Below are 13,610 nucleotides of genomic sequence, written 5' to 3'. Positions count from 1 at the left end.
TTCTTGTTTTTCCACTTCTGAAAATATTTGGTTTTTGAATTCTTGACACTGGGCCAATCTTTATGAAAAGCCACAAGTTAGGAAGCTTTTGTATAATTTAAAATCCTGCTTAAGGTATGATTAAGGCTTTTGTGAATGACTTGGTAAATTAAAATTTTCCCTAAAAGAAAAAAATTTGATTTTTTTTGTTTTTTTTCTGAGCCATGCAATCTTCTGAATATTGAAAATTAGATTACTCTTGCATAAATACATTGCAACTGTAATTTAACAACCTATGAAGCTAAAGTATTAAGATCCTCCCAAGTGCAAGGTTTAATTTTTATTATGCAGAATCATACTAATATTAAGCATTATTACATTGTTCAACATTAGATGAATTTGCAGAAAGTGTGTGTATGACAGAGTGTGTGTGTGTGTGTGTGTGTGTGTGTGTGTACATGTTCGTGCACATGTGTGTGTGTATAGGAGACCCAGGAAGAATATGCACACATGCCAGGGAGAATTAAGCTCAATTTCTTGCTTAAATAAATATTTTATACTTGTTAATATGGTATTTAATCTTCAGGCTGAGAATTATAAACCCATGAAGGGAAATTGAGGAATTCAGACTTTAAAAAAATGCCCTTGAAATGAAATTTAATCACTGCATTTTGAGACATATAAAATATACTACAAAGTGTGAGATAGCTCTACAAAATTTTTATTATGTAGAAATCATTCAAATGAGAAACACCTCCTAGATTCACAAACTGTAGTATATATGTCTAATAAAAATTACTCTTAAATCTTACGTTTCCCCTTTGAGACATTTATTGTTCCTGGAGAAAGCAGTATTTTTTTTCTTATCCTAAATATGTCTTCCATTAAACTAGAGAGTTCTATAAATCAGTAATAACCTTTTAGATATCAATCTCTTCATAATTATGTCCTCCAAACCCAGGTAATTGTTTACATATTTTATACAGAAATAAATAGGAGAAAACATATGTTCCATTTGTTGGGGGGGCAGTATAAAGATTTAGATTATTTTTCAGCATTTGTGAAGTTTGGCTTTACACTCTTTTATATTACATTTGAATAATTAATTTATTTCACACAGAGAAACAAATACATCAGATGATGCTATGCAGCTCTGAAGGAAGAACATGTATTGCCAGGTAGGAACTGATATGGATTATATCAATATGTGGCTTTCATTAAATATAATCCTCTACATGAGTTAGTGTACCTTGAGTGTACTATGATGATGATTTTAACTATCTAACGAGTTAAAATGAATGTTTGGTTTTAGTCAAATCGAGCTCTGGGTATTCTGATGCTTTTGCTATATTTCTCAACAGGAAGTGGGTAAACTTCCAAACAAGAATGATCTCAGATTAAGAAACAACACCAGCATCTCGAAGGCTGTCTGTTTGTACAATGAAATGACAGCAAACAGAGAGGCCTGCGGCTGTTTTCCTAGATGCCTACTCTGGGTGCCAGCCATCTGTGTTCATTTAGGTGGTGTATGTGTGTAGGTAGGTGAAGGGAGGGGGAGAGATAGATCTCAGGTTGCAGGTCTGAGTGTGGTCTCTGATACAGAATGAAACCTCTGCCTGGTGCCTCTCAAACAAGACCTTCATCTGCTGGTCTCTCCAGAGAAGTAATTTCACCAATACCAGCTGCGAGGGGTATGTTTTGTGTTTTCTTTATTCAAAGTGAAAGATGTTAAACAGAAATTTTCAGAAGCACTTTTGTTTGGAAGAGGGGAAAGGAAGATCGCGGAAACTGGAAAACATCCATGAAATTAGCCCTAAATCATGGCCAATACTGATCATTTCCTGACAAGCTGTCTGTCAACCAAGCCAGAACAATAGTTTATTCAAGGCCCTCTGGTGCTGACAGTGATAGAGTATTGTTAATTAAATATTGGTACAATGGTGGATATTTTTAAATTTTAACTTTCATAACTGCAGTAGTGGCTAGAACAGCACTTTACTATCAGGAGTCCTCAAAATACATTGTTAATATCTCCCCTACGGATTGCATTAACAGGAATTAGAAGAGTATCAGTTTAAAGTAAAGGCCCTGAGAGCTTATTTGACTCACCTAAGAGCAGTGAAAGAGAAGAGAACAGAAAGTAGAGATGCCTTCAGTCATGTTAGCTCCAAATTTGGTATTTATTTGTGAAAAAGTCTATCTAAATACAATGTCTATAAATAGGAGATGGAAATGAGCTAATTTGGCTGCATGATTTTATTTATTCATTATCCATAACCAAAAAATTCTGGTTGTCTTTAATTAATCTTATATTTCACAATATTTCTATGGCCTGAAATATCATTAGAATAATCTTCCAATGCTATTCTCCCACCCTCTCTCTTTCCCTCTTGCTCTCTCTTCACCCCCTTCTCTCTCATTATCTCTCTGAGTTTTTGTAGCTCTCACTTATCTGACCTTCTGTGACATATTCATAAAATTTCACAATATTTCTATGGCCTGAAATATCATTAAAATATTCTTCCGATGCTATTTTCCCACCCTCTCTCTTTCCCTTTTGCTCTCTCTCCACCCCCTTCTCTCTCATTATCTCTCTGAGTTTTTGTAGCTCTCACTTATCTGACCTTCTGTGACATATTCTGTTCTTAAACTTGAATTGGTCAATGTTGTGATTCTAACACCCATGTCCTAATGTAAGAGGAGGGCATGCCAGATTCTGGGGTTAACTTTCTGGATGTCATGTCTGCTTACAGAAAAATGATTTGTATTCCCAACTTGGTGTCAAATTATGCATTTATGAAATTACTATAAGGTGTGAAACTGTTCCTCCTAAGCCCTTCTCAAGGAAAAAAAAAATCTCTTTATTAACTGGACCAAAAAGCTACTTTGAGAAAAGCTCCCAAACTTCACAGTAGTAAGAACATTTCAAATTTCTTAGAATGCTGTGTTTCCAGGGTTTGCATGTAATCAAAATGCTTAGGAGAAGAGCAGGAACACTTATTAAGTATTTCACATATTTTGAGAATTATTTAAAATAAGAAACAGACTCATCTGGGTAGCATTTTGCCTTGAAAATTCACTGGCCCGAGTTTGTACACCACAATGCAAAAGATGCATAAGGAATTATTTAAGCTGAACTCTTTCTATTCTGGTATTTGACAACCACTACGAGAGATTTCTTCCTGGGTGTAAAGCAGTTTCTTCCTAAGGGCTCTGGTAACTCTGTCTCCACCTTTTGCAATTTGTGTCTTCCTGTTACTCTGTCTTATTTCATGAGCCAGCAAGCACATATCTGTCCAGAATCTTAGGATTCTCACAAAAAGTACAGGACAAAGATCCTACACTCAAGAAGTTTAGCATGTGGTTGTGGGGAGCAAAACTAAAAAATGTAGGAAATAAATGGAGAACCTATATGTTTTGAAGAGCAATAGGAAATGGTTTTGTGAGATTAGGTGAGTAGAAAGCAATGGCATAGATTGGGGAAACAGCTTGGTTTATAAGACTAACATTGAAGAGAGCCCTTGGAGTAGAGAAGAAGGCAAGGAAGACATGTAAAATAGTGTTGCACAGATGAGAGGGAATCAATTCATTTACTACCTTGAACTTAGTGCCACTGTAGATTCTTGAGTGGGGAGTGACATGATGAAGGAAGTGTTTAGGAAAATCACTCCAACAATGATATTGGAGGTTTGGTAGGAAACAGTCTGGAAGCATGCAGCTGTATCAAGCAGCTGTTGGAGTGATCCACAGTGATCAGACTTGGGCTGAGGTTATGGCAGAGTTAATGAAAATAACCCAATCTTGAGGATACTTTGAAGAAATAAACAATGGTGTACGGCAGACTATAGGAGAAGGGCACTGGTAAATTGTCCAAGGTGACATCTTGATCTCAAGCTTGGAAAGCTGGAAGAACGCTGGTATCACCCAGAGAAATGAGAAAGTTGGTAACTTGGATAGGAAATGCACTTTCGAAAAATTGTAAAATGTATTTGAGATTATGGTAGCTTCAATTAACATTTATATATATATTTTTAAAACATTCTAGGCCAGGCGTGGTGGCTCACGCCTATAATCCCAGGCCAAGGTGGGCAGATTACTTAAAGTCAGGAGTTTGAGACCAGTGGGGCCAACATAGTGAAACCCTGTCTCTACTAAAAATACAAAAATTAGCCGGGTATGTGGCTATAATCCCAGCTACTTGGGAGGCTAAGGCACGACAATCACTTGAACCCAGGAGGCAGAGGTTGCAGTGAGCCAAGATTGCGTTACTACACTCCACACTCCAGCCTGGGTGGCAGAGTGAGACTCCATCTCAAAACAAACAAAGCATTCTAATCTTCTAGCATTCCTACTTTTGAATATACACCACAAATAATTGAAAGTAGGGATTTGAACAGATATTTGTACATCCATGTTCACAGAGCAGCATGATTCACAATAGCAAAAGATGGAAACAACCAAAATGTCCATTGAAGGATGAAGGAATGAACAAAATGGGGTGTACACACACACACACACACACACACACACACGAATATTATTCACCCTTAAAATGGAATGGACCAGGCATAGTAGCTCACACCTGTAATCCTAGTACTTTGGGAGGCCAAGGCTGGTGGATCGCTTGAGCCCAGAAGTTCAAGACCAGCCTGGCCAACATGGTGAAACCTTGTCTCTACAAAAAAAAAAAAAAAAAAAAAATACAAAAAATTAGTCGGGCATGGTGGCGCACACCTGTAGTCCCAGACGCTCAGAAGGCTGAGACAGGATGATCACTTGGGCCTGGGAGGTCAAGGCTCCAGTGAGCTGTGAACAGACCACTGCACTCCAGCCTGGGCAACAAAATAAAAGAAAGGAATGAAGCCCTGATACATGCTAAAACATGGATGAAGCTTAAGGGCATTATATCAAGTAAAATAAGCCAGATATAAAAGGACAAATATTGTATGATTCCACTTATATGTGGTACCTGTAATAGTCAAATGCCTAGAGACAGGAAGTAGATGGAGTTTATCAGGGGTTGCAGGGAGAGAGGAATGGAGAGTTATTGTTTAATGGGTACAGAGTTCAGTTTGGAAAGGTGAAAACATTCTGGAGACGATGGTGGTGACAGTTGCAGAACAATGTGAAAGTACTTAATGCCACTGAAATGTATACTCAACAATGGCTAAAATGGTTAAGTTTATATTATGTATACTTCCAAATAGAAAAATGAATGTCATAAAGAAAGACTGTGTAAACACTGAGGGCAAACCAAGGAAGTGCTTCCAAGAAACAAGTGGAATCTGTACACCTGAATTCAAACATAGGACCTACCACTTACTAGCTGTGTGCCTCTTTTTCTTGTCTGTAAAAGGGTGCAATGATGAGAACTAAAAGAAATAACATGTAGCACTCTTTTTGTATTTGGTAGGTGCTCCACAAATATTAGTTTTCTTTACAGTTAAAAAAAATTACTCTTCAATTTGAACTTTTTCCCTGGACAGAATTAGACTTCAGATATATTACTGTGCATCTTGCATGCCAGAGAATAACTTCAAAGAAGAGGTGCAGCAGCTGTCAGAGAGCAAAGATATGCCTCGCTCATGCAGGAAGGGCACCCCTTTCTTTATGCAAAGTCTAAAAATCAGGAAAACGCAGCAGTAAATATGAGGCTGCCTTTGACTGACAGCTTCCCTTCCTGCCTGTGCCTCTAGCCCAAATCCCAGAAACATCTGTCACATACACTTGACTGTGTTTGGTTTTTATCTTAAAGAATCTTTACGACTAAATAAACTAATAAGATGTGAGAAAACTTCCAAGTTCTCAGAAAGCTGATGTTTGCTCAGAAATGCCCAGATGATTTCAGTCCTCTCAGTTCATTGATAGAGAAGGAGGTTCAAGGGAGAAGTAAGACATGTTAAAAGGCTACCACTGCCTCTGGTTAAGAAAGAAAACTGGAAATTATCATAACTATTAGCGTGTGGTTAGAAAGAATTTTTAAAATATCATAAATGTTATAAAAACACTTAGATATTTTCATAACTTCTAAACATTATCATGTTCCTGGTTAATATAAGAAGAATTTTTTTATCAAAAAGGATGTCAAAGCTAGAATCTATTGATGAGAAAATACTTCTAACAATCTAAATAAGTAACCAAACCTCTCTCTTTCAAAGAAAAAAAGAGATACCTCTGTAAAGCAGATGCAGCAATGCAAAGCGAGATACATCAATTTAGACATTCATTACATTTGTATACCCCACATCAGTATTCTTAAAAACTGCAAGTAATCTCAGAGATCCTGTGTGCTGGAGCTGAGACCAGAATCCAGGGCTCCTAATCCTGAATTCAGTTTTATGTCCCACTGTATCCACTGCCACTGCAGGGGGTCACAGAGTGGTCTTCAAAGAACCCCCCATAAACCACCCCCATATCTGATATTGGCATAACGGATCCAAAATAAAGCCATCTGGACAATTTTGATTGTGAACCTGAGATGCCACCTCATCCAAAATAAGCCTCTCTCGCTCTGATTTCCAACTGACTGACAATCCACATCACACCTTCCAATGTGACCACGTTTGGCTTGGGCTTGTGGCTTGCGTGTTAGTCCACCCCCACCCCGACCCCATGAATAATCACCTCTGCAACTGAAGTTCAGACAACAGGCATCCTGCCTCCTGCTTTATATCGCAGGCATTTTAAAGAGACACCCCTGTGGTCTTAATTCCTGGACAACAATCATTTACACTGCACAAAACTTAAAACTCTAGGGAGGCAGTTAAGTAATTTAGCATTTTTGTTTCATGTGAAAATATTATTTCTAGTTCATAAAGGGAAGTTCAAAAACATTGTTTCTTATCATTAAAAGCTCTCAGAAGTGTGTAATCTGGGCTCTTTATAGGTATGTTCCCTATAAAATGCCCTGAGGAACAGAATACAAGTCTTTCTACAAAGAAATACCTTCAATATCTTTTGTTGTTTGAGGAAAGGTCTTTAATTTAGAGTTGAATAGTCATACAGATAAACACTTTAATGTCCTTAGAATCTGCAGATAGTTTATAACAAGCTTTTAAGACAAATGAAGAGTGTTTTTCATCTGTTATGTTGTGATGACTGTGAATTGGAAGTAGAGGGCATACAGGCTCATCCATTCAAGAAATTTTTTTCATCCCATTCTGTTCCAGACTCTCCAAGGCAGTTGGACACACATGGAGCTGACCCTCAGGGATCTTATAGTCAAGTCAGGGTTCCGTACAGGATTGAATAGTGTGTCTCCTCACAATGCCCCTGCACAATTCATGTCCACCAAGAACCTCAGAACATGACTTTACTCAGAAATAGGGTCTTTGCAGATATAATTAAGGTGTAAATTAAGAAAAGGTCACACTGGATTAGGGTAAGACTTAAATCTAGTCATTGTCATCCATATGAAAAGAGGAGAGGGCGCACAGACATAGATACACAGAGGCCATGTGCATGTGAAGGCGGAGGCAGAGACTGGAGTGATACAATTACAAACCAAGGAAGGTCCAACATTGCTGGCCACAGCTGGAGCTACAATCAGCCCCCTCCCAGGAGCCTTTGAGGGATGGTGGCCTGCCAACACTTTGACTTGGTACTTCCAGACTCCAGAACTGTGAGAGAAGAGATTGCTGTTGTTTTAAGCCACTCAGTTTGAGGTAATTTGTTACAGCAGGTCTAGAAAACTAATACAGGCTCCATCTTCAAACAGTCTGATTTAATTGGCCTGGTGTAAACTTGGGCATCAGTATTTTCATGAAAGCTCCCTAGGTGATTCTAATGTTTTAGACCCATCACTCTAGATTGGTGGCTTTCAAAGTCTTCATTAGCATCAGCATCAACTGGGAACTTATTACAAATGAAAATTCTCTGGCCCCACACAGGCTTCCCAAATTAAAAATTCTAGGGGTAGGGCCCAGCAATTTGTAGCTTAACAAGCACTCCAGGTCATTCTGATGCCACTAATGTTTGAGAACCATTGTTCTGGTTGATAGGGGATCCAGGGAGCAATGGAAAATAATCAGTGAACAGGAATGGAGCAGAGCAATAGGCAGACATATTTTAGAAAGTAAGGGAGGAATGTTCATGTGTTCTTCTGGCGGCACTGTGACAGTACATCTGAAAATGTCAACATCATGCTTGGTGTTGCTTAGAGGTATGTGTCCAATCAATCATCTGCCAAGTGCAATTTTTGAAGACATACTGTTTTCAAATGTGCAGGCGGCCCTGACAATTTTGTTACTATTCAGGTCTATAGCCACCCAGACTCTACATTAAGATTGTATCTGTACGCACATCCCAGCAGGCAGAGAAGGAGGGCAATCTGAATACCTGAGATGAAAAACTTCATTGAGGCCAACTTCTTTTCACTTCAATTATTAGAAAACTGGCTCCCCTTGCCACTTCTTTTACCCATAGCCCAAAGAACAAAACAGGCCAATACACTTCATTTTGGCATGGAATTATGCTCTTTGCCAGAATCAAGCTATGTGAGGCTACAGTAACCACTAAGGATGGGGTAACTGGAAATTGTCCCCCTTGATGAAAAGCGTTGGTAAAATCCACATGGCTGGCAGTTGATAGAAAAGAAAATATTAGATGTTATTTTTTTCAGAAATGAATGGTTTAAGAATCCAATTTAAATATTTTTATTTGTTTGCTTGATTTTCATCCTTCTGACCTCAAGCAGAAAGGCTTCCCTGGCAGCATTGACAACATTCTTTCTCAAGTTGCTTGCATTGTAGTCACATATTCAGCTCAAGTTTCTCTTATGCCTTTATGGCCCTACTATTGCATTGTCAACTTAAGGTACCATTTCCACAAGCATTAAGGTAAAAAGTACTAATTTTTCTTATAACTCTTTCTCTTACTCGCTCTAGATTTAGAAACTACCTTCACAGAAAGAATTAACTTCTCATTTCTAACCAGTACAAGAGAAAGTATTAAGTAGACTAAGTTTGTCTTTGAAGTCCCTTTCCCTTTCTTTCTGAGGTACTCATCCCATGCACCCAGTGCCCACAAGCAGACCCATGATTGCTCAGGCCTCCCATTTAATGGGAGTGGTCCCTCATTTTTCAGATTTTTCTTCTTCTCTCATGCGTCATAGTACATTGGTCTTGTGGATTAAGAAGACCATGCTCTCCCTTGGTTAACAATAGGGATGATGAGTTGATGATTGCTATTTGTTAATTAGCTGAGGTTACCCTTACTAGATAAAGTAATATTTTAACCCACATGAGTACGGATATCTTCTTACAAGAAGAAATGTGAGTGATAAAAACAGCAAGCTCTTGCAGACATAGCTTGGGGACATCAGCCTTGGAGTCCTTACAGAGTTGCCCCAACTGGTTGGCAGCTCATTAATGTCAAAATCAGCTAGTGTGTTTGTTAAATGAAATGTAGACTATTGCATTCCACCCTAGACCTCCTGAATCAGAGTCTCAGTGTTTGGCACTCAGGACTCTGAATGTTAACAACTTTCCTGATTATTTTTTGGTACACTGGAGATTGAGACTCTCTGGTGTAATGGAAAGATCCCCAGATTCAGAGTTGACAGGCCTCATTTTTAATCTCATCTGCACCATGTGCCATGTAGTCCTGGGCAAGTCATGCCTCTAGTTTTGGGATTTAGTTCCTTTACTGTCAAATGCAGGTAAGAATACTTGCCATGTCCACCTTAGAGAATAGTCGTAAGGCTCAAATGAGTTAAAGCCTCCAAACTGCCCTTTGTATTACAGGGTTGGCACTAGAGTGAGGCGAGTCGGCCACTCACCGTAGGGCACAAAATTAAAGGGGGTCCCAAAATACCCATAATCAAGATAAATAATATTTTAATGCGATATTTTTAAATGAAAATTACTGGATAAAAGTCCATACTGATCAAAACATCAACACTTGCGATGTTTTGGGTTAGTGTTACTAATTTTTCTCTTTTGGCCTCAGACTCATAGTATAGCATGGCATTGTTACTAATATTTATTTTAAAATTTGATATTGTGTTTACTGTAGATATTTTGCATTAACTTTGATTTTTAAAAAGTGCTTCCATCAAAATATTGTTTTCTTGATTAATTGATTACTGTGTGATACTCCCTTAAAAGATGCACCTCAGGTTAGTAACTTACTGGTCTCTCCCTAGTCCCAGCCCTATAATCTAGAATAGGTTGTGCAGATGCATGTTGTCATTTTTACCAGGCTTGGACTCTCCCAGCTCCAGCGTTTCCTCAAATAGTTGCATGCACACGACAAAAAGCTGTGCTGGCATCCTAGCTAAATTCTGCCTGTTGAATGGTGGGAATGTGGTCCTAAGAACATAAGGCAGGCACAGGCATGCGCACAGTGCTTTTCAGGGGCCTCCCTTTCCCAGGGGCACAGAAGAAGAACTCTTCATTGGGATATTTGGTGTGAGAACCAGTTTAACTGGCGTAACTGGAAAATTTGCCTTTGTTTAAGGAAGAACTCCTTCTGCAACTACACACCCATCCCAGAAAAGTTTGGATTTGCAAGTTGCCTCATGTGCAGCTTTTTATTTCAAAGGCTACTATTATATACCAAGGTTACCAAGTCCCCTTGTGTTGGAGGCAAGAATAAGTGACACCCAGGCTGGGTAGCTGGTAACCAGGGAGTGGAATGATTAAAAAGAGGCCTGAGAGTCGGGGAGAGGGGTGACCTGCTGGGCAGAAAGAAGCCCCTGCTCTTACACTGCTTTTGGTTTCCCCACCTCACTCAAGGAAGCTGCTTAAAATCCAGTAATGAGAAGACACAGGGCCAGGTGGAACAGGTGCCCGCCTCCTCACCTCCTGCCAGCCTGAAAGGTCTAGGATAATACCTTCAACTTCCCTTATAGGACTCCAACATTTGTGCTGTGTTTGCTGTACAAGGAGGAAAAGTGGGAAGAAAGCATGGCATAAAAAGGGGGAGGAGACCCAGCATAAGAAGCCCAGTTCAGCAGGCCAGAGGACCCTGGATCCATGAGAGTAAGCATCTGGCCTTCGCAAAGTAACAGATAAACTTGGAGATGCCCAACTCCAGAGTGACAACAGAGTGAGCCTGGGTCTGCAGGTAAGCAGATGACAGCCACAGGAGGAAAAAAAAAAAAAAAGGTAGAAAAAAAATTAACTCTCTAAGTCTTTGACACCAGATACTAAAACTAAAGACCAGCAACATTGTGACATTCTCAACCGTGATCTTTACATGTGATATTTTCCTTTCTTCCAATTCTTCCCTGGTCCATACATAATGATTTTTAGAATAAAGTGTTATACAGCTTATCACATATCAGAAAAACCTTGGTGGCTGTGGTAAGCTAAACAATGTCCCCCTTACCCCCCACAAAAAGTCCACATTATAATCCATGTACACTGTGAACATGTTGGCTTACAGAGTAAAAGAGATTTTGCAGATATGATTAAGAATGCAGAGATGGGAGGCCAGGCGTAGCGGCTCATGCCTGTAATCCCAGCACTTTGTAAGGCCGAGGCGGACAGATCACAAGTTCAGGAGTTCAAGACCAACCCGGCCAACATAGTGAAACCCTGTCTCTATTAAGAATACGGAAAATACAGGGCATGGTGGCATGCGCCTGTAGTCCCAGCTACTCGGGAGGCTGAGGTAGGATAATCACTTGAACCCAGGAGGCCAAGGTTGCAGTGAGCCGAGATCACACCACTGCACTCCAGCCTGGGCAATAGAGTGAGACTCCACCTCAAAAAAAAAAAAAAAAAAAAAAAAAAGAATGTAGAGATGGGAAGATTAGCTTGGGTTATTTAGGTGGGCCCAAAGCAATCACAAGGGCCTTTATAAATGGAGGCAGGAGGCTCAGAGTGAGTAGGAGGAGTTGAGAAGATCAAAGCAAGAGGCTGGAGGGATTGAGGGAGGGGCTTCTAGATGCTGAAAAAGTCAAGGAATCCCCTGAAGCCTTGAGAAGGAATGCAGTCCTGCTAACATCCATGTTTTAGGCTTCTGACCTCCAGAACTGTAAGAGAATCAATTTGCCTTGTTTTAAGCCACTAAGTTTATGGAGATTTGTTACAGTAGCAATAGGAAACCAATATAGTTGGTAATGGGTTAACACTGGTCATTCTGACTTTTAAAAAATTTTGCCTAGACTTAATAAGCAATGACCTTGTCTTGTAAGTAATTTGGTGGCAAATGTTCAAAACTGGCAAAACATTTACTTAGCTGTGTATTTGGAGGACCTCAAAGTTTGTTTGAGCTGAACATGGCATAGTGCACAGGCCTGACACTTTGGCAGCACCCATGTCAGTGCTATATACTATGAGGCACTTAATAAATGCTTTTTGTCAGTCTCAACAGGAATAACAGCTGACTGTAGGATATGGTGTTCCCATTTCCACCAGGGCAAGACAATTTAGAAAGTTGGATTCCAGAGACTTGAATCATGAAATCTAATATTTACAGCTCCACCTCAAGAAAAAAGAAGTGGGCAAGGTAATGGAACAAAGATATAAATGGATATAAATGGGTAACTTTTCTGTATGGTGAGAGGATTTTTAAGGCACCCAGTGATGCCAGTGAAATTGAGTCATTTGGAAGAGTTAGGATTTAGGAGGCGCTTTTTGGTAAGTGAGTGGAATAACTTCTTGTCAATTCCATGCTGGCTTCTGTATCTACTTGTGGCTATGCCTTTTCTGTTCATAATGGTTATGGCACTGATGTGTTTATACTTTCCAGTGGAGTCTGAATCAACAAGGTTTATACACACACAGATAATTCAAATCCATAAAGCCATGCCTGTGATTCTCTTCAGGTATTTACTGACTTAGAGTGAGACACATGCAGCCACACTTAGCATTTTACCTTATGGTTTCTGGCTCTCTTCTCTGGTTCACATGAAGAGCTTCTCATTCATCTTCACAGTTAGAGAGATGCCATAGTTTGATGTGCCTTTGAAAAAGAACTTCACTCTATAGAGAGTTAAAGTCATTGTGGTGAAGATGAAGTTGAAAACAGGCATATGATTTTCAGATTCCTTTCTGAGCAGCGACCACAGGCAGGAAGGAGAATGTACTCAGTGGCTGCATGAGTACACTCTGTAGGGCATAACCTCTGGACCTATTCTGCCAGCGATTGCATCCCACATTGCCACTTACTAGCTATCTTTTTTTGGGGAACTTACTTAACAGTTATACCTCAGTTTTCTCATCTCTAAAATGGGGATGATTGGATCTACCCTATAGGGTTGTTGTGAAGATTGAATAAGTTAATATGCATGAAGTGTAATCAAATGATTCCTGGCCCACAGCATTTATCATTCTTCTTCATAGGTCCCTGACTCTTTCCACTGCTCCAGAGCCCCCCACCATCCTTGGTGCACTGTGAAGATTGTTCTTGCCTGCCTGGCTGCCATTCGGGTGACCTCTACAATCTGGCCCCAGCAGAAAGAACTTGCTAGCAGCATATCAATAGCAGAGATGGAAGTCTGGTCATATGGTGCCCACATCTATTGAAGTAAACATGCTGATACCAGATATCCCTGGCCCTCTGTCTTCAAGGCACATGGTAGAACTATACTTCCTAGGTTTCTGTGTGGCTGGGTGGGTCACATGACAAGTTCAGACAGATGAATTATGATTAGAAGCATTTAATTGTTAATACATATTCTA

The 13,610-nt window shown here is 39.7% G+C and overlaps 1 protein-coding gene across 1 annotated transcript; it reads left to right on the top strand.

Annotated features, from left to right (window-relative positions):
- The first annotated feature begins 1,145 nt into the window (after positions 1 to 1,145).
- On the top strand, positions 1,146 to 13,399 carry LOC100967964 (putative protein SEM1). The gene is given in 5 exon segments (XM_063606313.1): positions 1,146 to 1,157; positions 10,832 to 11,046; positions 12,406 to 12,435; positions 13,272 to 13,295; positions 13,297 to 13,399. Coding segments are annotated over 5 exon segments (384 nt in total).
- Positions 13,400 to 13,610: the final 211 nt, after the last annotated feature.

Source organism: Pan paniscus, chromosome 6 (assembly GCF_029289425.2).
Source record: "Pan paniscus chromosome 6, NHGRI_mPanPan1-v2.0_pri, whole genome shotgun sequence".
Lineage (NCBI taxonomy): Eukaryota > Metazoa > Chordata > Mammalia > Primates > Hominidae > Pan > Pan paniscus.
This window is presented reverse-complemented; position numbering and strand designations above follow the sequence as displayed.